The sequence below is a fragment of the Trichoplusia ni genome, chromosome 3, assembly GCF_003590095.1.
Source record: "Trichoplusia ni isolate ovarian cell line Hi5 chromosome 3, tn1, whole genome shotgun sequence".
Taxonomy (NCBI): Eukaryota; Metazoa; Arthropoda; class Insecta; order Lepidoptera; family Noctuidae; genus Trichoplusia; species Trichoplusia ni.
Window position 1 is genome coordinate 20,122,498 of NC_039480.1, and position 25,370 is coordinate 20,147,867.

General features: G+C 38.2%; 2 protein-coding genes across 8 annotated transcripts in view; one reads left to right on the top strand and one right to left on the bottom strand.

The window, feature by feature from the left end:
- LOC113492348 (protein mahjong) overlaps positions 1-19,234 on the top strand; it is a 33,692-nt gene extending 14,458 nt beyond the window's left edge. Inside the window, exons 17-34 of one of the 5 annotated variants that reach the window (XM_026869814.1) lie at positions 265-368; positions 1,871-1,993; positions 2,363-2,516; positions 3,028-3,173; positions 3,449-3,646; positions 4,081-4,208; positions 4,863-5,066; positions 6,569-6,782; positions 8,100-8,219; positions 9,022-9,113; positions 9,679-9,875; positions 10,345-10,442; positions 11,147-11,224; positions 12,392-12,512; positions 13,127-13,284; positions 13,997-14,078; positions 18,225-18,343; positions 19,111-19,234. In XM_026869814.1, coding sequence (XP_026725615.1) covers positions 265-368; positions 1,871-1,993; positions 2,363-2,516; positions 3,028-3,173; positions 3,449-3,646; positions 4,081-4,208; positions 4,863-5,066; positions 6,569-6,782; positions 8,100-8,219; positions 9,022-9,113; positions 9,679-9,875; positions 10,345-10,442; positions 11,147-11,224; positions 12,392-12,512; positions 13,127-13,284; positions 13,997-14,078; positions 18,225-18,343; positions 19,111-19,197 — 2,423 coding nt within the window. In that variant the 3' untranslated portion in view covers positions 19,198-19,234. Of the gene's footprint in view, positions 1-264; positions 369-1,870; positions 1,994-2,362; positions 2,517-3,027; positions 3,174-3,448; positions 3,647-4,080; positions 4,209-4,862; positions 5,067-6,568; positions 6,783-8,099; positions 8,220-9,021; positions 9,114-9,678; positions 9,876-10,344; positions 10,443-11,146; positions 11,225-12,391; positions 12,513-13,126; positions 13,285-13,996; positions 14,079-16,130; positions 16,209-18,224; positions 18,344-19,110 lie in introns of those variants that run through there. The other 4 variants (XM_026869815.1, XM_026869816.1, XM_026869817.1 and 1 more) reach the window with 4 other exon arrangements.
- A 4,729-nt stretch (positions 19,235-23,963) lies between these two features.
- Positions 23,964-25,370, bottom strand: part of LOC113492350 (single-minded homolog 1) — a 47,141-nt gene continuing 45,734 nt past the window's right edge. For all 3 annotated transcript variants that reach the window (XM_026869821.1, XM_026869822.1, XM_026869820.1), the window contains exon 9: positions 23,964-24,953. In XM_026869821.1, coding sequence (XP_026725622.1) covers positions 24,368-24,953 — 586 coding nt within the window. In that variant the 3' untranslated portion in view covers positions 23,964-24,367. The remainder of the gene's footprint in view (positions 24,954-25,370) is intronic.

The window sequence follows — 25,370 nt, forward strand, 5'->3', positions numbered from 1 at the left end:
ACAAAATTTAAGTGATCCACGAATACTTGTCTTGTGTCTGGATGCTTTATTCATATGACTTGAATGTTTGTGAAACTCCCACGAAACACAAAGAATAAATTATTTAGATGCAGTTCGTTTTCAAAGAGAATAAAATGAAAATATCAAAACATTAGACATATCTCTTACGCTATAATCAAGTTTATAAAATGATATCACAATAATTAACCTTATCTATAACATTAATACAAGTTTTTTCTTATATATTTTGTGACTGTAACGCAGATGTGTTGGCAGGGGCGGCGGACGGCGAGATAGTACCGGAACCGGAAGTACAGAAGGCTGCTCTTAACGTACTCGTCAACTGTGTGTGCGCGCCTGTACATAGGGTGAGTACACGCTCTTAATATTTAATCTATTGCCCTGTTATAAACTATTAGCTGTTGCCCGCGACTTCGTCCGCGTGGTTAGAAGATATCGATAGATGAAGCCCTCGAAGATGAATATTTTCCCCCGTTTTTTTCACATTTTCCATTGTATCTTCGCTCCTATTAGTCGCAGCGTGATGGTATATAGCCTAAAACCTTCCTCGATGAATGGTCTTTTGAAAACAAAATATTTTTTCAATTTGAACCAGTACTTCCTGAGATTAGCGTGTTTAAACAAACAAACAAACTCTTCAGCTTAATAATATTAGTATAGATTTATATTTAACTAGCTATGGCCCTGTTAATGACTATTCATATTGCATGCCCTGCGGTGTTACTCGCGTTCAAACGGGGAATTTGTTATAACAGGATATTTGAGTAAAAAAAAACCTGATTAGGCAGACACATATCCATAAAATGTCGGTTGAGTATTTTTTCTTTTACCGCATAACTTATAATAAGATATTTGTTAAATGATGTAACGGTTTACTCACGCGTATTTATCGGGGTAGCCGACCGATAAATACGCGTGAGTAAACCGTTACATCATTTACTAATGAATCAGTCTCACGATAGTTATTATAAAAATAAGATATTTGACTAAAAAATCTGTTAAGACAGATTTCAGAAAATATTGAATACGTATTTTTTATTTTATCTCGTTACTTCTTATAATAATGTTGTATTTGACAAAAAAAAAACTATTTATCCCGTCAGACAGATTTCCAAAAACTATTGGATACGTATTTTTGGTTTTATCTCGTGAACAAAAAATGAAGGGGATACAGTGATAAAAAATTTTTCGTGTGACGGCACTTACCAGTACGCGTTTTACTTGCAAGTGATGTTACTAGCCCCCAATACCACATATTTCATCACCTTATGGGCTTTTAATCGTTCTCACTTTTTCATGATGTGATAAAATGAATAATACATTCACAATATACACGGTGATTTTTTAGTCGTCTTACAAAAGCAGCCCAGTTCATGTATCCGACGTAAAATACAGCTAGGTGCGATTTTTTTTTCATCAACTAAGATAATAAGTACGAAGAAAAATTAAACATGAGAAATCTGAAATACACTCATAAAAATGATAAAAACGCCGCCGCCCGCGCCCCTCACCATTGTAACAAGGCTCGGACCGCGCTCGCAACAGAGCTGTGTTTCTAAAAAACTACAAATTGCATCATAATATTGAACAAAAATTGCATTTTAAATTTATTCAAATCTCATAAATACCATTTTTTTTTATCATGAACGTGTTCTAGTCATTGGATACATGAACTGGGCTGCTTTTGTAAGACGACTAAAAATCACCGTGTATTTTACAAATGTCTCTCGCGGACTAAACAGATTATATTATTAGATTTATCATTTAGATGGGCCTTACATAAACCACCTACCATACAGTTAAAAATTTTAACCTTTTTATTTTAACCGTTTAAATATTTGTTTATCAGGCAGGAACATCAACGACGAGGTTCTCGTTAACCGGGTCTAGTAAAAAGCGTACCGCTTTAAAGTCATACGAAGATGTTATACAGAAAGTCTGGGAGAGCGTAAGAACGAACAACGGGATTATGGTGAGTTAATTAATTAATTAGTTAGTTAATCATCCTAGCCTTTTCCTAAATATGTTGGGGTCGGCTTCCAGTCTTACCGGTTTCAGCTAAGTACCAGTGTTTCACAAGGAGCGACTGCCTATCTGACCTCCTCAACCCAGTTACTTAGTTAGACTGGTTGTCAGACTTTTCAAGCTTCTGACTATCATAACGACTGTCAAAGATGTATGAATAAAAGCCCACAATTAAAAGAAACTCTGAGGAACTCGTTATGAGAAAGATATGAGAAAGAACCGCGTCAAACGTAGCTTAACCTGTGATCGATTCACTTAGCCACGAGTTTTTCATTGAATTTTTTTGACATATTCAGTGAATATTTGTTCATCCCAGGTACTGCTATCACTGATGATGGTGAAGTCCCCCATAACAGACGCGGACCGGCTGCGGGGGCTCGCGTGTCGGGCCCTCGCGGGGCTCGCGCGATGTCCCACCGTGAGGCAGATCATATCTAAACTGCCTCTCTTCACCACGTCGCAGATACAAGGTGAGTTTGGGACGGGGTTTTAATAAAGCCAGACTTTGGTGTACATATAATTGTGATGTGTGTGTGGTGAAATTTTATATGGTTTTTATAAGGCCCGGTCATATTGTAGATTTGTTTGTTGTATTTATCAAAGCCCAGTGAAATCTTGTGTGGTTATTAAAAGTCCGGTTATATTTTAATCAAAGGTCGTTTAAGACAATCCATTTTTATTAAAATTAAAATGTAAAATTTAGTCTTCCGGCTGCTGTGGTTAAAAGTAAAATCTACTAAATTGATAAAAAAGAATTTTACACGCATGGCTAGATTATATTTAAACAACAAGATAATCACGTAGTTTGCAAAGAGAGTTGAGCTAGGCAACCAATATAGGTTGTCATTTCCAAGTGAGTTGAGTAGGGCAACCATTATTTTCGTTCCCTATCAAACAGACCACATCAACTATACCATCTATTGAAATAAAAATGTCTTTTCTTAAAAATATCGTCATCTCACTCTCGCATTTTGTTGTCAGTGTTGATGCGCGACCCGATCCTACAAGAGAAGCGGCAAGAGCACGTCATGTTCCAGAAGTACGCGCTCGAGCTGTTGGAGCGGGTCTCGGGCAAGAGCAAGCATATGGGGGCTGAGTTCGAGACGTCGCTCGCTAATATACATCGGGTGAGTTAAGATTTGATCACGACAACCGTATATGGTGTAAAGTTTAGTGAAAGAATAACTACTGTTTCACGCGTCAACGTTTATTGATATGAAATTAATTAAAAATTTTGTTTTTCATGACTGTCTATGTATCGACGCCTTTATTTAATATCTCGCTAAGGGCCTGTTTAAGGCCGTGTTTCATTAAGGGCCTGGTTCGAATAAGGCCAAAGTTACAACGCATTTTAAAGACTTTGTATGCTGAACGCCTTATCATCTAGATTATTCTCTTTAAGGCGAACGTGGTAGCCCAGACGCGCATCAACTACAACGAGCGCCAGCTCCTGCAGCTGGTGGCGGCGCACCTGGCGGCGCGCGGGCTCACGGCCAGCGCGGCCACCCTCCAGCGCGAGGCCAAGCTGCCGCCGCCCGCCCTGCCCGCGCCCCCGCCGCCGCCGCCGCCGCCCGTCTACACGCCCTCCACACCCACCCGGGTACGTATGTAGCTAGCACAGCTCGCCAGCGTGACGGACATCCGGGTCAAAATACGTAGTCTGAAAATTTTAAAATATTGTATTATGCAAATGTCCATCATTACCTAGGCCAGACGTATTGAAGCTATGGTTATACTAGGTAACACTCAGGTTGGAGATCCCGAGATCCCACCAACTACACCTAGGTGTTACCCATTTAGTGATCGCGATATCAGGTAGAGTGCGAATACTAAATTTTCAAAATACTAGTTATCTCTACAGTCGTATACAGGTTTGCTTATTTTCAAAAATTTAACATTTACCGACCTTAAAGGCCTGCAATATAACATCAAAATTTAATTACGATATGTTCGTTAAGAAAATAATTAAACTACATTAGTTATAAGAAAACCGCCATCATCATTGCCTACCTAACACTACCGTCTCCCTCACAGCCTCGCCTGTCAGTCTCGCGCGCGAACAGCAGCGGCTCCCTCCACCGAGAGAGCCTCGACCTGAACAGCTCGCACAACGCGATGCACGTCGACGAGTCCAGCCCGCTGCCGCCTGTTATCAAGTTAAGGTGAGGATATAAGATTTGGTATAGATTGAGATTGGGTGTGTGGCCTTATTGCGGCCAGAATATTATATTTGGTATAGCTTGAGATTGGATTTATCGCCTTATTACGGTTAGACTTATATTTGGTATAAGTTAGAAGTTTATGGCTTTATTACGGCCAGAGTATTACATTTGGTATAGATTGAGATTGGGTGTATGGCCTTAATGCAGCCAGAATATTACATTTGGTATAGTTTGAGATTTGATTTATGGCCAATTCTTGGTCTGATATCAGTGGGTTGTCCGTTGAGCACTATACCACTCGGCTATCCGTACAGCGTTAACTATGAATTCGGTATAAGCACGGCCTTATTGTGGCCAACTAAGGAGTTGTATTTTAAGATTTAATTATTATCTTTTAGTATTAACTTTTTTTAACTTCTATTAGCCCTTCAAACACTTTATACATTGTTAGTTTTTCGCCCAGTGTTTTACAAGGAGCGACTACCTGTCTGACCTCCTCAATCCAGTTACCTGGGCAACACGATACCCCTGAGTTAGACTGGTAGTCAGATTTTCTAGCTTTTAATGTCAAATAGACGTTTCAAAAGCTTCCAGGACCTCGTGCTCTCCAACGTTAAACAAAATCACAACCTCAAACCCGTTATCCAATTTCAGAAAAGTCCAAAACCCAGTCCAGATATCAACGCCGACATCGGAACACAAGCGCTCGCTACAGAAGCAGCTCAGCTCTACAGCCGGCGAACCCTCACCCAGCCAGCATCGGGTCACGTTACACACCATCATCACCGAGTACCTCTATAACCAGCACGCGCTATGCAAGAACCCCGTCGTCACCTGTCCACAGTTCAACTTGTTCGAGTGAGTATTGTAGAGGTAGATTTATAAATACGGATAGATATAGACTAAGAGCCCGTGGAGCTCAGACCTACGCTAAGTTTTTGACGACCTCCGTGGTCCAGTGGCGTACGCACCGGTTTCAAGGTGTCGCTAGCTCTGAGGTCCCGGGTTCGATCCCCGGTCGGGTCAATGTAAAAATTCACATTTTCTGCATTGTCTCGGGTCTGGGTGTTTGTGGTACCTTCGTTGTATCTGAATTCCATAACACAAGTGCTTCAGCAACTTACTTTGGGTTCAGAACAATGTATGTGATGTTGTCCGCATTTATTTTAAGTTTGTCAGCAGATGCTCCCAACATAGGTAAGAACAAAGGTCACTTTTGGATTCAATAGAGAGGATCACGCTATTCGTTGCTAGACACTCAGCATAGTGGCAATCCCATGCTAGACACCTTTATTGTTCATTAAATTGTACATAATTTATCTTGCATGATAGTAGAAAAGCTGATTTTTATATAAATACTTGGGTAATAGGTAGATGGTGTTTTCTCATTAGCCAGACACTTGATAGTTCCAACCCCTTGCAAAATCAAAATCAAAAAGTTTTTATTTCAAATAGGCCGTTTCTCAGGCACTTTTAAAACGTTACATTACTGACTCTGGTTGCACGGTTCCAAAGTGTCATTCTTATGGAGAAGAACCGGCAAGAAACTCCATGTTGCCTAGCACCTTTAGTACCGTTTATCTGCCAAAGCCAACATGACCTATGTTCTGACCTATGTTGGGAGCATCTGCTGACAAACTTCCAGCTTTTATAGAATAACGTAGGTCTGGCGTCCACGGGCTCTTAGACCAATACGGATAGATAGATTTTTGTACCTATTCCAGCTACTTTTCGACATTTGACCAAAAGGTTGACTGGTGGATAATGCCTTGCGGCATTAAGTCCGTCTTATGTACTATAATTGTACATGAAAGTTTAATTGAATAGACTGATAGATAGACAGACATATAGGTAGATAGATACAGACAGACGGGTATAGCTAGCTAGAGAGATAGAAGGACACATACCCATAGACACATAAACGGACGGTCACAGATAGATACAGAAACAGACTGATATATACACACAGGGGGACAGATGGACGGATAGATTCAGATAGATGGATCGGTCACAGACAGATAGAGAGACAGACTGACACATACAGATAGACGGATAGATAGACAAGCACAGACAGAGAGATAGGTAGATGGATCAGGCCAATGGGTAGGGCAGTTAGCTGTTAGGCAGATAAAATGAGTTGTTGAATCTCTTGAATTTTGATCTTCATGAAGTGCTACTTAAAAATATACAATTTTTGATCTGTTGGAGTTTAGAGCAAGACGTGCCATTTCGTCCCCTATATTAAGAACATTTAGGTAGTCGAAAATGGATATTGTCTAATGCATTTTGATCTCCCAAAAAATAATAAATGCTATATACTATAGCTAGCAACATCAAACTCAACACTCCACCTCCCCCAGGCCTCACAAGTGCCCGTCCCCGCGCGCGGGCGGCGGCGCGCTCCTCTCCCGCCTGGGCGACGCCAACGTGGTGTCGCGCGTGGCGCGGCGCGAGCTGGGGCTGCGCGCGCCGCACGCCCGCCAGCACGCGCGCCTCGCGCACGCGCACTTCGCGCCCGTGCGCACGCTCCGGCTGCAGGACGACGACGCCTACTTCACGCATACTATATTCCATGTGAGTCGACTGTAATCATGTTATTGAGTATATATAATAAATAGAAAACCTTTGCGATGCCGTAGCCTGTGAAACTATGCAAGGTCCACTTTTCCTTACACTCTCTTCGATGCTTACAAACTTTTCTTCCCCACAAGACCAAAATTCTATTAGCCCAATCCCTTATCCAACCCATTATTGACTATGCCGATGCTTGTTACTTGGATGCCACCGAGGAGCTGCTTAATAACCTTAAGTACTTGCAAAATTTGTGTATCCGCTTTATTTTTGGGCTAAAAAAATGCGATCACATCTCGCAGCTTCGCAAAGAACTCAAGTGGCTCCCGATTCGCCTACGCAGGAACACTCGTATCCTGTCTCCTATACAATGTTCTTCACAACCCACTATATCCTTCCTATTTGCATGACCGCTCCTCCTATATCCGCCCTCCCAACGCCCTTTGCAGATCACATCTTAAATCCCATCTCAAAATTCAACTCCACTCCACCGACTTCTATTCCTTCTCCTTCTCTGTTCATGCAGCGCGACTGTGGAATGCCCTACCGCCTAGCATTCGTGGCTCCCAATCTGTCAGCCTATTCAAACGTCGTGACAAAGAACACTATCTCGCCTCAGTAAGAGAGTCTTATTTCCTCATCCACGTAACTTTATATATATGTATATATATATATCCATGTATATATTTGATATAAATTGTACTTCTTGTTTTCCTATAAAAATTTTTTTACACACTGTGTCTATGTTTCCTTTTTTCTTATCTCCTGTCGCAGGTCTGCTGGCAGAAATTTCTTAAGAAATAAGCAGTACCTTTGTACCTATTGTATTTTCATTTTTATACTTGTTTTATTCCTACAATGTTGTGTGTACATAAATAAATAAATAAATAAATTATACACGCTTAGGCTGCAGGACGACGAGGCATGACGACGGCAACATGTACATGAACGGGGCTGCTTTTGTTAGACGACTAAAAAATCACGGTGTATATAACACTAGCTGTTGCCCGCGACTTCGTCCGCGTGGTTAGAAGATATGAGTTAGGAATTTTGAACGGAAGCCCTCGAAGATGAATAATTTTCCCACCCAGGACAAATGTGTCTGGGTGTAATTTATCTATATTATGTATGTATTTAGAAATATATAAGTATGTTTATCAGTTGTCTAGTACTCACAACACAAGCTCTGCTTAGTTTGAGACTAGATGGCGTTGTGTGAAAGATGTGGAATAAAAAAAGACAATATTTTTAACCGGTCAAAGAAGTAGCTAAGTATTAGCTAATATAATATAGTAATATCAATTTGTTTGTTTGTCACAGCCAACGCAACAACAGCTCTTGGCGGCGACGTCGTCAGGCGATATTAGGATATTCAACTTATTTAGCGGAGTCGAAGAGAATTCTTATCAAGTACACGAATCCTATATATATCATATGCAGGTAAGATATAGGTGATTTTGAACAGATATAGCAAGAAATAGCAAGAAATGAGAACAGATATAGCAGATATAGCAAAGTAGAGGAGCTCGTGGCTAAGCTATAACCGCATAAGTGATTCGATCACAGGTTAAGCTATGCTTGACGCGGTTGGTCCGTGGATGGGTGACCATCTTTGTCATAACGAGTTCCTCCGTGTTTCGGAAGGCACGTTAAATTGTGGGTCCCGGCTGTTATTCCTACATCTTTGACAGTCGTTACAGATAGTCAGAAGCTGAAAAAAGTCTGACTGCCAGTCTAACCAAGGGGTATCGTGTTGCCCAGGTAACTGGGTTGAGGAGGTCAGATAGGCAGTCGCTCCTTGTAAAACACTGGTACTTAGCTGAAACCGGTTGGACTGGTAGCCGACCCCAAAATAGTTGGGAAAAGGCTAGGCCGATGATGATAGCAAGAAATGAGTATTTAAGAGTATTTAAGCTACCGGCTGTCCTAGTATGGGCATGTTATGCGGAGGAATGAGAGTCATGTGGTGCGGAAGGTGTTGAGTATGGATGTGGATCGATATAGGGGAAGAGGACGACCAAGGAAACGATGGATTTTCTTGTTTGTTTGTTTGTCGTTCCGTTTGAATTTTTGCAACTCAATTTTGAGGCAGTTCCCGCAGCTTCAAACCCCATGACAATGCAATTTACAACTATAAAAATGGCTGGACCGATTTTCATAAAATTTTAAAACTTGGGTTTTTTAGATTTTTTGTCTATTAATTTTAATTAACTCGCATTTTAACTATAATTATTGTTTGCAGGCAAGCAGAGACGGGTTATTACTACTAGCGTCGGCAACGACCCCGTGGCGTCCTCTCTCCGCGCTCTGGAATATGAAAGAGTTTGAATTGTTGTGAGTATATTGCATGCGAGCAGACGAAGATAGATCTCGATGGCGTGCTATTGGGGAGGCCTATGTCCAGTGGACGAATATGGGCTGATGATGATGATGATAATGATACACTTTTAGTGTGCCTGTACACCAAAACGGTGCAAAATAGTGAAGCGGGGCCAAATCAATCTTTTTTTTTTCGGATGAAATATCGTCAAATGACTCCGTCTGCTTTGCATTGAGCGGAGGGGAGTGGCAGACTTTTAATGACTAAAACCTCCCATGTTCTTTCCTTTACCCTTCTTGCCGACAAACCCTCTGCTCTGCCTCTTATACCTCATAAACCATATGTTAGAGCATATAAAATTTCTCATTTTTATTTACCTGTTCTGCTCCGCTTCCAGACGGCCTTAATATATACCTAAAATCGGAAATAAATAATTTCCTTGTTTTTTTGTCCGATTTTATCGTCACGAAACATGTTTTTCGTCGATCGAGGTTAAGCAACCGTTCTTACGGTCATTAGTTTATCAGGTGATTGTGTTATTCAGCCTTTTTTTTAAACCCTATTGTTTATGTTCCACAGATTCCAATTAGACAACGAGGAGTACGTTGAATTCTCCAAGATGACAGACGAACGCATCATAGGCACCAAGGGCGAGACGGCGACCATCTTCGACACGCGCACCGGCCGCGAGCTGATGACCCTGACCCCGGCCATCAGCAACCAGTACGCCAAGAACAGGGCCACCTTCAACCCCACGGATGAGCTGGTGTTGTCCGGTAAGCCTGTTGCCCACTGTTGGGCTTTGAATTTAGACTGTTTTGTTTCATTGGCACGACTAGGAGGTAACTACGCGATAGTGTAATGGAAGTCCGAAAAGGTTATATGGCGTTACGTTTCTGAACCGACTTGGCACAAGAAAGAAAGATTATTCGAAAAAGGTACCACGGACAGCCGAGTGGTTGAGGACACCACGCCAAGCTCACAGAGCGCAACGTGTCGCAGGTTCGATCCCCGCGTATAACAAGCATTCGTGTGATCCACGAATGCTTGTCCTGAGTCGGCGTGTCTTTGTGCATGTGACTTGAGTGTTTGTGCACACAAGGATTCAATTCCTTGGGGCATAAGACGTTTTTTTAAAGCAATTCGCACTTTATAGGACTTTAAAGTTTAAAGCATGGCCCAACTCTGTTTAAAACCTTTGTAATAATAATAATTGTAACTAAGTTTATATTTTGTTATCAACAGATGGTGTGCTATGGGACGTGAACACGGGTAAGGAGATACACAAGTTCGACAAGCTGAATCAAACGCACAGCGGCGTCTTCCATCCGAACGGGCTAGAGGTAACGAAAACACAATCAAATATAATATAAACTAGTGGTTTCCCGCGGTTTCACCGGCATAGTACTCGGTCTCGCAGTCATGTTTATTGTTTCTCTGACCTGTTGTCAAATTAGTCGTGACTTCGATTCCCAACCAGCCCCTCTAAACCGAGGTATTTCTAAAAACGTTTCCATCAAGAAATTAAAAAATATTTGTATATACACCGTGATTTTTTAGTCGTCTTACAAAATAAGCCCAGTTCATGTATCCGACGTAAAATACCTCTAGGTGCGATTATTATTTTTTTATCATCAACTAAGATAATAAGTACGAAGAAAAATTAAACAAGAGAAATCTGAAATATACTCTTAAAAATGATAAAAACGCTGCCGCCCGCACCCCTCACCATTATTACAAGGCTCGGACCGCGCTCGCAACAGAGCTGTTTCTAAAAAACTACGAATTACATCATAATATTGAATAAAAATTGCATTTTAAATTTATTCATAAATACCTATTTTTTTTATCATGAATGTGTTCTAGTCATTGGATACATGAACTGGGCTGCTTTTGTAAGACGACAAAAAAATCACCGTGTATATATATATATTTTTGATTTGTTATTTACCCACATTGTCAACAGCCCACCTCACACCATTTGACCGGTTTTCATAACCCATTTCCTGTAGTCAGTTTTTTAAAACATCGTTTATTTTTTGAACAGGTAATATCAAATACGGAAGTATGGGATCTAAGAACATTCCACCTGTTGAGAACTGTGCCAACTCTGGATAAATCTGAGGTTAGTAACCATATCATTAATAATTATTAATTACTTTTAAGGGCTTCTGCTTACAGTGGCTGGTCGGTCTGATGACCTTGGTCTTAGTAGATAGGTTAATTATAGAGAGGTTCAATACTCAATACTCAATACTCAATCATTTATTGCATTCCATATGTTACAGAGATGGTAGAAAATAAATAGCAGTTCAATATGGACCCTGTTGGGCACGCAAAAAATTTAGGAGAGAGGAAGAGGGCAGAATAATTGTATAATATTAATAATAGTTGTTACTCTATATCTCAATAGTTGTTGGTTTGTTTAGGCAGGATGATTTAAATTTACGATTGTTTTATCATCCAGAAACTCCTTTACGGTATAATATGCCTTTAATACGAGGAATCTTTTTAATTTATTAATAAATATGTTTATTTTAGTTTCTTCTCTAATTTCATTTGGCAGTTTATTATAGATTTGAATGGACATAATTAGGGGGCTAGTTGAGTGCATTTTAATTCGAGATTGAGGTTTATTTAGTTTGTTTTTGTTATGTCTAAAATTGTATCTTTTTTGTGTATCTTGGCAACTGGTGTAGTAATTTTGATGTTTTCTGACAAATTTACATAGTTCTAAAATGTATAAACAGGGTAGTGTAAGTATATTAAGTTTTTGAAAATGTGGTTTACAGCTGTCTGTCTGTTCTATGTTTGCTATTATCCTGATTAACTTCAGATCGACTTCTAATATTTGTTTGTCTAGCACGGTTACTACACACTTATATTAATACTAGCTGTTGCCTACGGGCCCGCCTGCTATAATTTGAAAATGTTCGGCTAAGTATCAGTGCTTTACAAGGAGCGACTGCCTATCTGACCTCCTCAATCCCGTTACCTGGGCAACACGATACCCCTTGGTTAGACTGGTTGTCAGACTTTTCAAGCTTCTGACTACCTGTAACGACTGTCAAAGATGCAGGAATAACAGCCGGGACCCACAGTTTACAGTGTCTTCCGAAACATGGAGGAAATTATTATGACAAGGAGGTAACCCATCTACGGACCAACCGCGTCAAGCATAGCTTAACCTGCGATCGTTTCACTTATGCGGTTAGAGTTTAGCCACGAGCTCCTCAAAAGTATTACACTGCACTAGTAAAATCATTATAACATATTGTCTTCCAATCCTCAGGTGTTGTTCAACCCGTCGTGTACTGCCCTATACGCGGTCTGCTCCGACCAGGACTCGGAGGAGCGCAACCAGTTCGACACCAGCTTCAAGACTTTAGACCCTTACGACTATTCTAGTATAGGTAAGATTATATCTGACTAGTTTCCTTAGGCTCTAGTTAGACTTAACGTATTTTAATAGATGTACACATAAGTTTCCGCAGTTTTTTTTACAAAAAATTGAGGTTAAGAGCACAGTACATTATGTTTTTATTCAAAGTATTGTAGATCATTAGCCACAACTTTTTCCCATCTTTCTGGCAGCATACCAACCGCAAATTGCAGTTCAATTGCCACTTTCTTTAGGCTCTAGTTATGAGTGTATATCAACAGTACAATCGCAAATAGCAATACAATGCCTTCTAGCAAAGATAAGATATATCACTTGCTACAATCCAACAAAACGCATATTCCAATCGGCGTGTAATCGGACAGTCTTAAACAATGTTTGTATGATTTAACTTATCCACACGAAATTCGCGGTTAACTTGTTCAAAACTATACCGGTGTCTTGTAACTTGTATCAATTGGGTTTCACAAAAATTCAAGTCAGATGCACAAAGAGACTCACGACAAGCATTCGTGGATCACACAAAAACTTATCCTACTCGGGGAACTCGGTTGGGTCCGAAACTAGTCGGGCTACCCCGATACATACGCGTTAATAATTTATTAACACTATATATTCTCATTACAGCGACAATAGACGTGAAACGTAACATATACGCTCTGGGCGTGTCTCGCTACGGAACCCAGATCTCCGTCGTTGAGAACATGGGCGACTTCGAACAGATGCAGGAGTCCTGCGTCAAGGTGTACGACGTCGGACGGAAGAGGGACCACGACGACGACGCGGTGAGTGTTGGTTATACCGGGATTGATTGAGGTAGTCCCGGGACACGTTGGAAATCTTTTTTTTTTGTTTTGACCGGGGTGAAACGAGTAAAATGTTTACGGATATTTTTGTTGTAAATATTTCTATTTCATTTGTTTATTGCTGTTTTTTATTTTGCAAACATAATATGAAGATAGGGCTTATAAAAAAATACACTTTTTTCGACCTCCATATCCAATAACGCCAATGTATTGAACTGATAAGTCAAAGTCACCTCCCTCTCTCTCCCCTATGTTAAGCATTGTAACGTTTTTCTGTACCGTTTCTAGACGTGACGTAACATTCTACTTATTTTTTTTGATGATTTTAAATAATTTCTTTAATATTAACATTTAGTCAAATTTATTGAATGTTCATATAGAAGTGTATATGTGTGTTAAAAACTATTGTCACCATTGTAGCGCCGCGCTGTATGTACAAGATTTTTATACAAATAAAGACTTCTATGATATACTAGCTGTTGCCCGCGACTTCGTCCGCGTGGTTAGAAGAAATTGCGACTATAAGTTGAGATTTAAACTATCCTATCTCTCAAGTTGGATCGAACTGCACATGGTGGGCGAATTTTATTATAATCGGTTTAGTGGTTTAGGAGTCCATTGAGGACAAACATTGTGACACGAGATTTATATATATTTAGATTAATTAAATAAATAATATTTTTATTACTAGGAGGAGGACGAAGAGGAGGAGCTAGCTGGAGGTTCTGAAAACGATGACGGTTCAGATTCCGGCTCCGAAGCGGACGACGATTGTAAGTCTAATGCATTAAACTACAATATAGCTTGTACATAACACAACCATCAATAAAAGACACCTCTCAATCGTACTGGAAATTATTATGATCACGGTTTAATACGCGATTTATCTCGTTGGCTCGTCTAGTCGTAACTCAGACAGTCGACTGTTGCAAATAAAATGTTGACAGTCAGCGGCGGCCTTACCCATTGCGAGGCCCCGGGCGGAAGGTCTTAACAAAATGATCTGCCTACTTGCTACTTCAAAAAAAAGAGCTTTATTTTAGATAGTGTTACTTATGAATTAGTTAACCAACTAACTTTATTTGAATTTGCCGTTACAAGTGTTAAATAAACTTCAAAAATTTTAGGGGCGCGAGGCCCCGGGCCTTTGCCCTGTTCGCCACCTCCTAAGGCCGCCACTGTTGACAGTTTATATGTCTATAGTCACCATTCGATAATCGCCAGTTGACTGTTGACTGTCTTAAATTGACAGTTGACACTTGTAAGTCAAATAGTTAACATAGTTTTTGACTAAGGACAGTCGCCTTTCGACCCAAGCTCATGATTAAGGTTTGGTCCGATACTAGTCGGGCGATCCCGATAAATACGCGTGAGTTAACCGTTATCATATTATTATTATATCTTCTTCAACATACCTATAAATTAGCTTCAGCAAGCTATGCCGCATAATTTGATAAGGCTAGCTGGTCGCCCAGTGGTCGATATTAAACCATAATACATTTTAATTTGAGCATTTTCTTTTATCAAATCTACCTGACTGATACTTGCAACTTGTTACTGATCTGATTTTAAATAGAATAGACTATAGTAAGGCCAACGAGACGAGATAAAGAATGTAAACAAACTTTTAGGGGTTCATTATTATTCGAATAAACTATTATAAAGTTCGAATTTTGACAACAATGAAGGAATGAACTTGTTCACAACATGGCGGACCAAATGTTGACAACTGCCGTACTGACTGCTCTCTTGTACCACGCAACACATAACGACAGCTGTCATCGACCAACTCACGCCTCATGCGCGTACGAGTGATAAGGACAGGGATAATAATCTCTCGCTATCGCAATGTAACTCAGTAGCAGTCCGCTTGTTTACGTTTTTTATCTCGTCTCGATGGCCTTAGTATAGTAAAAAGCTAGTCTTTGCCGTTTATTCTGTCCGTCATTTCATAAAGAAGACGAAGAAACACACTGCTTATTTATTATTAGTTTAAAGCGGCATTAGGCATCTGTAAAATATAGAACGGCTAGCTATCAAGGTTCATGAGATACAGAGGACATAGATTTCTTTTTGGGTTTAAATAAGTATACCATTTGTCCTATCTTGAACTTCAAGGCATTCTCGATAAGTTTTGTCTCGTTATAATTTAAGAGTAAAAAACATAGAAAGAACTTCCAATAACATTTTCATGGAAATAAACTTCACTAAGAACATTAATGTAAAAAATATGTTTTAACAACAAAAATAAGAGGATTTATTTCCGCCTGTGAGGCTATGCCCTATGAGGCTGGCATAGTCGCCTCGAGTGACTGAAGCCTTTACAATTTTTAGATAAAAAAAATCAACAGACAACCGTCTTCTAATAAGAACTCTTCATCTAATAAACTTGATGAAAATTATTATGGGACCAAATGCCAGCTATTTCAAGTTAAATAAAAAAATAATCAAAATTGGTTCAGCCAGACCCAAGTTCTGTGGTATTAAACATAAAAATAAACAAAGACAGACGAATTAATTAATAAATGATTTAATTTGATTTGAATTGAAAACCTCTGTTTTGAACTCGGTTGATAAAAGTAAAATCTAACAGAGATTTAAATGTAATTACGAGTAATTCATTTCGCCAAGTTTTTCCTTTCAATTTTGTCTTAGAACCAAACTTTACTTGAATTTCAAAAAAGGACTTCCTAATTACTAATTAAATTACTATTATTTCCACCCGTAATATATAGAGCTATAATTATTTAACATTATTTTCTTCCTTATAATCAAATTTAATGCTATTTTAAACAATTTCTGTTTTGTTCCGACTGCACGGACAGCCGAATGGTTACCGCCGGAGTGACCACTGTGCGCGACGTGCCGCGGGTTCGATCCTCGCGTAAGTAGGTGTCTGTGCATGTTGACTGTGAAACACTCTGAATATATGTGGATTAAGTTCTTAATTGCTGGGGGGGGGGGGGGTCGTTTTGGGCTCCGTAAGGTTATGTAACGAATGAAAATGATAATTCTGTTGTATGGTAGCGCTTTACCATATTTTTTATGTAGTGGCAATTTGTGAAAAATTAACTGCCTAGATATCACATAATATGAGGTACAGATTGGTGATGGACATAAGATAAAAGAGGTTTAGTCTCTAGACAGACTGACCTGACCTGAAATTGTTGTCGGCGTGCAATAATGCTAATACAATTTGTCTTGTAATTCTATTGCCTAGAGCATTAAGTAATGAAAGTCATTTAAACCGCACGGATAGCCGAGTGGTTGAGGTCACCACGCCAAACCCGGTTTCGATCCCCTCGTAGGACAAGCATTTTTGTTATCCACGAATGCATGTTCTGAGTCTGGGTGTCTTTATGTTTATGAAACCTCCCACCACACAAAGATTAAAATCCTTATATAATGTGGGAGTCGTTTTAAAATAATGAAAAATAAAATGGATTTTTACGTTATTAGTACGGAGCCCTATAAAATTAAAAATGTAATGTAGAGCGCGATGGTCACTTCAAGCTTTTAGCTTTGACTTGTAAATGTAAGGCTTTACGCTGTTCTATTAGTTGTCAAGTAGTCAGTAGTCGTGTATAGTAACAATGCTTCAAATAGGGTGCAAGCATAAAGAATTGACTGGCCTGTTGGTCTAGTGGTTAGTGGCCCTGACTTCTATACCGGAGCTCGCGGGTTCGATCCCCACCCAGGACAAATGTGTGTGTAGTGAGCACGATCATTTGTTCTGTGTCTGGGTGTAATTTATTTATATTATGTATGAAATTAGAAATACAAAAGTATGCTTGTCAGTTAGTACTCATAATACAAGCTTTGCTTAGTTTAAAACTAGATGGCGTTGTGGAATTTGCTTACTACTCGCTCTTAAAGTAATAATATCTAGGTGTCTTTATGCATGTGACTTAAATGTTTGTAAAATTGATACAAGGATTAAATTCATTTGAGCAGGAGTCGTTTAAAACAAAACGAGTTTGGAAGAATCGCTCCAAGCTGTGTATTGTTCTGTTTCTTTACAACAATTAAGATACTATTACTTTAAGACGTTTTTTAATAATAACTATCGTGAAAATAATTAATTATTAAATGATGCAACGGTTAATCACGCGTATTTATCGGGATAGACTAGTTTCGGACCCAACCGGAGTCCTTAATCATGAGCTGACGCGACTTGATCCCGATAAAAACGCGTGAGTAAACCGTTGCATCATTTAATAACGTTGACTCTCTGGTCTCGATGATGACTGGACTTTTATCATGTTTCTTTATGTTTGCACCTATATCTTGTAAATATAAGAGCCGACCTCGATCACAATGTGTAGGATTGAATATTGTAGCCACCCCCGCTATAAGGGAGGATAAAAATGAATCCCAAATTGATGAAGAACTATTTAATAATATATGTGAAGAATATTAATAGATTATATTACTTGTATCTCTATCAATACTGGGGATAAGTTCTAGGAAAGGAAATTTGAGGTAAAGGCCTTGTTGAGAACATCTTCAAAGTAGATACATAACTATGATTAAATGTATTATTATAAATTTGTCGTATTCTAATAGAATTAAAGTACCCAGAAAACTATGGAATCTTCCTTTCATTATTATTATTATCAACCGACTTCCAAAAAGGAAAAGGTTTTGAATTTCTCTGTATTTTGTTATCTTTTATGTTTGTTACCCCTTAAACCTTCAGACTTTATTAACCAATTTCGTTGATTTTATTATTTTTTCAATTATCTGCGAAATATTAGGTCCCATAAAAAATACATCAACTAACATGATGATTTTTCGCTAAATTTTATGATATTTTGTTCTATAGTCATTAATTAAAATTATTTATATGTTTTGACTGTAAAACAAAATACATTTAATTTTAACACAATGGCTAATAATATGTGGTGTCGCCCCCCGAGCAGTGGCTTCGTCTCTCCTGCGCAACGCCGTCATGGGGCTGGACGGCGCCTCGTCCGCCAGCTCCGACAGGAACGACGAGCCGCGGCCGCGGAGGGCGAGGCGGAGGAGGAGGACGCCGGTAAGTACAACACCCACAGATACACAGTACATGACGAAAACGCATGTACTTAGCGTGTCCAAATCTCGACCAAGCGTCAAGGTTGTAGTCGCATCTGTTGTTGTAGCCGGACCAGGCCGCGTAGACTAAAAATTGCCTTATCAACGAGGTTAATTATAATTATTAATGCAATGAAATGAAATGTTATTAATTATCTAAAAGTCGTTATTTTTTTTCTTATTTAGAAAGTCAGTCGCAATAGGAAATGAAATAATAATTTGATATTTTTTTATGTAAGCTATATGAAGAAACCTGGATTTCAAAAATTAGAATTGCAATCATGGAGTTTTTGAAGTTTCCTATAAGAGAAGTGGTCTATACCCTGCAGTAAGGGCATTTATTATTGTAGTACATTTATAATTAACTGACCATCCTGCTGGTCTAGTTGTTAGTGATCCTGCCTTCTACACCGGTCGTGGTTTCAATTCCAACCCAGGAAAAATGTTTTATGTGATGAGCACGATCATTTGTTCTGTGTCTGGGTATAAATTATCAATATAATGTATGTATTTAGAAATATATAAGTATGTTTATCAGTTGTCTAGTACTCATAATACAAGCTATGCTTAGTTCGAGACTAGATGGCGCCGTGTGAAAGTATTTTTTATCTAGCCCTCCGTGTCCCAGTGCTGGGCAAAAACCTACCTCAAATCTTTCCACGATTCACTGTGTGTAAGTTGTGGAATATTAATTATAACACGATTAATTAATAATGTTGTTTGTTACAGGCGCAGGAAGGCAACAGTGACGACAGTGACGCTGACGCAGTCGCGGACCTAGATATTGATGATATTATAGAATTCGAGCTCGACTAACAATAATACAATAAAACAGTTGATCAGTTTTCTATAACGTTTCTATTTATTTCATACCCTAAGAACCAAATTGTAATCCCCTAAAATATAAAATTAACGACTCCCGCAGCAAAGAACAGTGCCGGCGTTAGGGGGGGGGGGGCGTGATGGGGAAATGGAATGGACGTAAATGGAATGGTTTCCTTTAAAGCTATGGAAAACTATAGCACCTGCCTTTCAACACATAAAAATGGAATTAAATTGGCAGGCGGTGACTCGCCGGCTCAAAAATGGGCTCCCCATCATACCGCAACGATAGGCAGCGAGAGGCAACATCAGTGAGATAGGCTAAGGGTGTAGAGAAGTGCGACACCGATTTCACCATCGCGGGTCACGGACCCGGAGCGGGTTTCCTCGTTATTACGCCATTAGACACTTCCACCCCCGAGCATATAGCTCTAGCGACCCCTCTCTAGCCAGCCTGTTAAGGCAAGAAAGAGCTGGGAGTCCCCGTAAAGAGTGACCCCCTGGGGTATTCAGGTTCCGTTGTGTCGCTACTCACAAACAGCTCGCCACAAGCTGCCCTGCGGATGTATGCTCCTACATATACCTTCAGACACATTTTTTATTTATATCTCAAGGTATGAAAAAGCATACTAATGTACCCTCTGGTCATGCGTAATTCCCATGGAGAGAGAGAGAACGACTAGCCCCGAGGGGGCATTACAATTATTTTTATGCTTTTTATTTTATTAGGTTAGCCCATTCGTTTGCCTGCAATGTAAATTTTCAACCTACATTTGACTCACTTCCCCACTTTCGATGAATCTTTAACGTATATAATGTGACTAGCTTTTCGCCCGCGTCGAGGTCGGTTATATAGCGTTTCCAAGAGAAAAACAATCCTATGTTCTTTCTCAAGGTCAACTCTATCTCTGTACCAAATTTCATTAAAATCAGTTCAGCGGTTAAGACGTAAAAGCGTAACAGACTGACAGACAGAGTTACTTTCGCATTTATAGTATTAGTACGGATTAATAGGTGCAGATTAATAATTAAATATGTTACAAAAAGGGGAAAAAGTGCTTAAAAATACACCCAGCCACAACAAATGCTCGTGCTCATTACACAAACATTTTTCCTGGGAGGGAATCGAAACAACGACCGCTGGCAGAGCAGTAAGGGTCACTAACCACCAGACCAACATGCCAGTCAAAGCTCACTTGTGAAAGCGCCATCTATGTTTTATCATTTGCAACTTATTACACCAAGATGTTTCTACTTCGAATGATTTGGTTGATAATAGTAAAGTTAAATTGAATACATTCTTGCAAATATTTGAAAGTATTTTTTACCTTGCTTTTATATTATTTTATTTCAAACTTCATACAAGTGTTCCAGCTACTAGACACTAGATGGCAGCAGCAATCAATAAAAGCAAGAAGTTTGATTGTGTTATTCAGATACTTCAAGTTTTCCTGGACTTGATTGAATACGACTTCTCTAATAAAGAAAGGACACAAAAGGTTAAAACATAAAAGGTTTTATAATACCTATTTATATTTTACATACATTTATACACTCAGCAAATGGTAGGTACCTTCTAGGGTCCTATAATACTTCTGTATAACTAGCTGTCCCAGCGAACATTGTTTTGCCATAGCTATGAGAAATAGATAATTGACGATTCTCAGACCTACCCAATCTGCGCACGAAATTTCATGAGAATCGGTCGAGAATTTTATATATTAGATGTTTTCCGTTATAAATAGTATTTCGTTTTGTAAGACTAGCTGTTGCCCTCGGCTTGGCCCGTCTGGAAGTTTTTCGCTATGAATTAATCCAAGGTGTCAGCTACCTCCATACTAGACCATACCAAATTTCATCGAAATCGGTCCAGCCGGTTAGGCGTTAAAGGTGACAAACACATACATTAGCATTTGTTATATTATTATTAGTGAAGAAAAACAATATTTAGGAATATTCAATGCACTTTATTTCATATCATAAATAGGTAATATGTTTTATATCACATTTTGTTTGTTCGTCTGCCAAATGTTTCTCTAAAACTAACTAAGCGGTAGGTACGTGACATTTACATTTAACTCAAAAAAATCAACTTAAAATATGTTTTTATGTAATGTATGATTATTATTATACAAAATTATTAGAAATATAACTAAATTATGGTAAAATAGGTTATAAATTGTATTAAACAAAAATGGAACACTATTGGGTATAGGTATTTACTTGCGAGTTTTTATTTTGACAATATTGTTAGTAAATCTCTCACACAACGCCATCTAGTGTCAAACTAGGCAAAACTTGTACTATGAGTACTAGACAACTGATAAACATACTTATATTCTAAATACATACATAATATAGATAAATAACACCCAGACACAGAACAAATGGTCATGCTTATCACACATACTTTTGTCCTGGGAATCGAACTCATCAACTCCGACATAGCTATCAAGGCCTCTAAGACCAACAGGTCAGTCATATTATTATTCACGTACAAGGGGAGTGGTTTGAAAATAAAAAGTTAAGTTAACAATATTGTCAAAATAAATAGACAATTAAGATAATTATATACACAACATAGACTAGTAGACTCCATTGCAATGGCACTTAATTCACAAAGTCTTGATACAGTATTTATTATTTATTATTTATAAAAATAAGCTTCAAGGTACATACATTTCACATTCTACAATATGTTAATTTTTTACAACAAAAACGTACAACGAACTTCAAATAAAAACTGATTTAATATGTAGGTTCAAATGACAGCTATTTCACGTTAAATAAAAAAAAAACAAACCGAAGTTCTGAGATACTTTTTAACAAATATGAAAAAAATACAATATTCAGATTTGAAGTCAGTTGATAAAGTAGCTTTTATAATAATTTGAATGAAAATATTAAATGATGCAACGGTTCACTCACGCGTATTTATCGGGATCGCCCGACTAGTTTCGGACCCAACCGGAGTCCTTAATCATGAGCTGACGCGACGAGGCGCAAGCGAGGTCCGGATAAAAACGCGTGAGTAAACCGTTGCATCATTTAAATATGATACATATTTACGTAACGTAGATAAAAGATTTGTTTTAAACCATAAACTTTACAATCAAATTATGCAGATGCAATGAGAAAGATTTTTTTAACAAATAAAGATTTGTATTTGATTTCCGTTCCGCTTAGGACAAGTATTCTGTGATTCACGAATGTTTGAATGCTTGTGAAAACCTGCACCACCACCTTATGTGCAGGAATCGTATGGACGATGTAATCGACGAACAGTTGTCCGGGATTGGAAACTTGCTGAAGTTTTGTTATTTAAATAAGATTATAAATTATTTGTATAAAATAAGTAGTCACAATAATAAACGAACTATAAACTATTATTGTCTATCATTTGATATATCGATTTCAATCGATGATTGTAAATCGATTTAACACTAACCTCACTATATATCGATTATAACCCCCCTAGCCTCGATTAAATGTTTTATTTACATTATCTTTTTAATGTACATCCTTCGTTTATGAAATCGCGTTGCTTTTTGTGATAATGTCACTCTGTAACTTGTCAAAAAGAAGAAATAATGTGTACATTGACAGCGCGGGAAACCACGGCTTTTGATAAAAATTTGAAACATAATTATTTTATACTTTAATTTAAAATTAAGAAGATTAACTTTTGATCCTTATTTTTTGTGCATCTATGCTCGGCGCTGTGTGTTTGCGATTGACAGTATTATTTTCATCATGGAAACTTTAATTTTTATGACAGTGACACAAAAATTAAAACTGTGTTAGTACAGAACGTCATTGTATATTTACAAGTGTTGACCACACATGGAGCTACGCAATAGAGTTGAAAATGTTGAATTAATAGGAACAATGACTGGGTATTAAAAGTTAAAATGTTTACTCCGTCAGATAGGTAATTAAAAAATAAGACACGTATTTTAACTTTTATCTAAACAATAAAAAATGGCTGAAGTAAAATGTTTTAAAGTTTTAGAGAGAGGCTTGTGACGTAACGACTTCGCAAATTGAAGGTCAATGCTGACCTCACGCGTAAGTTCTATTTAATAAACTATAATTTAAACATTTTTTTATTTGCGGGACAAAAGAAAAAATACGTATCCATTATTATTCATAAAACTACATGACAGATATTGAAAAAATGTCATTATTTTATTTGTTGTAAATGTGCTATCTGTGTCTATATTATTCAAGCGTTGGGCGTTGTAGGCGGGCTTATAACAGCCACGCCTTTACGTAAACAATTATTTTTTTTAAACGTTTGCTCATTGCTTTCCATTCTTTTTTTACTATTTTTTCTGACAGTTGTCATTTTGTAATATCTTTGTCAGTAGAGGCCATGTTTTTGAGAATTATCATTTTTTATTGTTATTTTGGGTTTTGAATATTCTATCTAAAGATTTGACTACTAGGGAATAAGTAATGAAATTGTCGAACTAAATACGTCATCATTTCGTTTGTTTTTCTTTTACATTTTGCGTTAAAATGTTTTGTTGTTGTTTGTAAGAGATCGAATTGTATATTACTTCTTGGATGTCAATTAATTAATTCCTCCAACATTGAGAAAAATCCGAATAGTCGAAAAAATCGCGGGATACTGTCAGTTTATGGTGAGATGAAGCAAAGATGGCGACTGTAAAAATAATCGATTTGCATCTTATTAATGGTTGTTTATTATAAAATTATTTATATAAATATTATATTATCTTACATTATTCAATCTTAAAACTAGTTTATTTTGTTATTATTTACAATTTTATATACATTTGCGATATTTTTTCCGTGGCAATACAATATAGTACAGTTACCTAAACTCCCGCCCTAAAAAAAACCAGTTTTTAGGTCTAAGTACAACAGAATCATTATTATTATTTCCATACTCATAATATGACGATGATTTTCATATTAAGACTGAACAAATATCTTTAGTGTTAAAAACTTATCGTAAATACAAAAATGTATTCGTCAAATCAACACAATATCCTTCTATAACACAATTTATGAATCGACTAAGCTCTTTTATGAGAGAGACATCACTATCTGTTCCTATATCTCCGTCCTTCTCAAGAGAGCTTTAAAAAACCGTAAAAAAACGGTGCACTTTTTTCTTTGAACTATTGTTTTTCTGTCAATGCACAAATTCGTTAACTCCTGCACTATGATGATGAAACTGTTGTGTATTATCAACTATAACACTCGTATATCCACCTTCCTGGACGGCAGGACTTGGAGTAAGCTTCCCAAATGTTCCCGCGAAATTATCGACTACAGGTCGGCCATTTTGATTCTGGTTTCCATAGAATGATATTAAATTTGTGTAATTATATTGATTCGTTATTTCTGGGCCCTCGACTGAGCTACAAGATGAGGAACTAGCTGAGAATGGCCGCTGATTTTGGGGGTAAGAGACATAATTTGGTAGTATTTCGTTGCTTTCTGTATAATTCTCGTAGAAGATCTCTTGGTAGGAGCCATTTTGTTGGTGGTAGTCATCTTGAGCGTCGTAGGGGGGTATGACAGGTATATTATAGTCGGGGTAAGTGTAGCCCCCGGAGGAGTCACTGTACTCGCTCTCCGTGACCCCGACGGGGAGTTTCTCGTGTCTGTGGGGGATCTGGGGGGAGGTGGTGGGGGGTGCTTGCGGCGTGGGGCACTCCGTGTGGTACTTCGCTGATTGACTGATGTTTAAGATGAGGTGCTTTTCTTCGACGTCACTAGAATAGAAAGAGTTTTTTTAGTTTTAGTATTAGTAGATACTTTTTGGAGATGATAGGTCAATTTATACCTTGATGACTCGAAAGAGATGATACTAATATATGAGAATTATTATTTACATGCGATGAATCTCTAAGAGCTTTTAAGAAATGTAAGTTTGTGTAACACAATATCCTTTGTCCACATATTTTACATCAGATTGTAACTCCTTCTAAGGTATTGACTGATACTTTTTTTACAATGAGGGACTGCCTATCTGATCTCCTCAAACCAGTAACCTGGGCAATATCGTAGACTGGTTTGCTCGTTACAACGTAAATTTTCACCCCATCCACGGACAGGCCGTTTCGTTTAACCTGTGGTCTACCAGGTCTACCCAACTTGTGCAATTCAACTTAGCCACTAGGCAATTGATA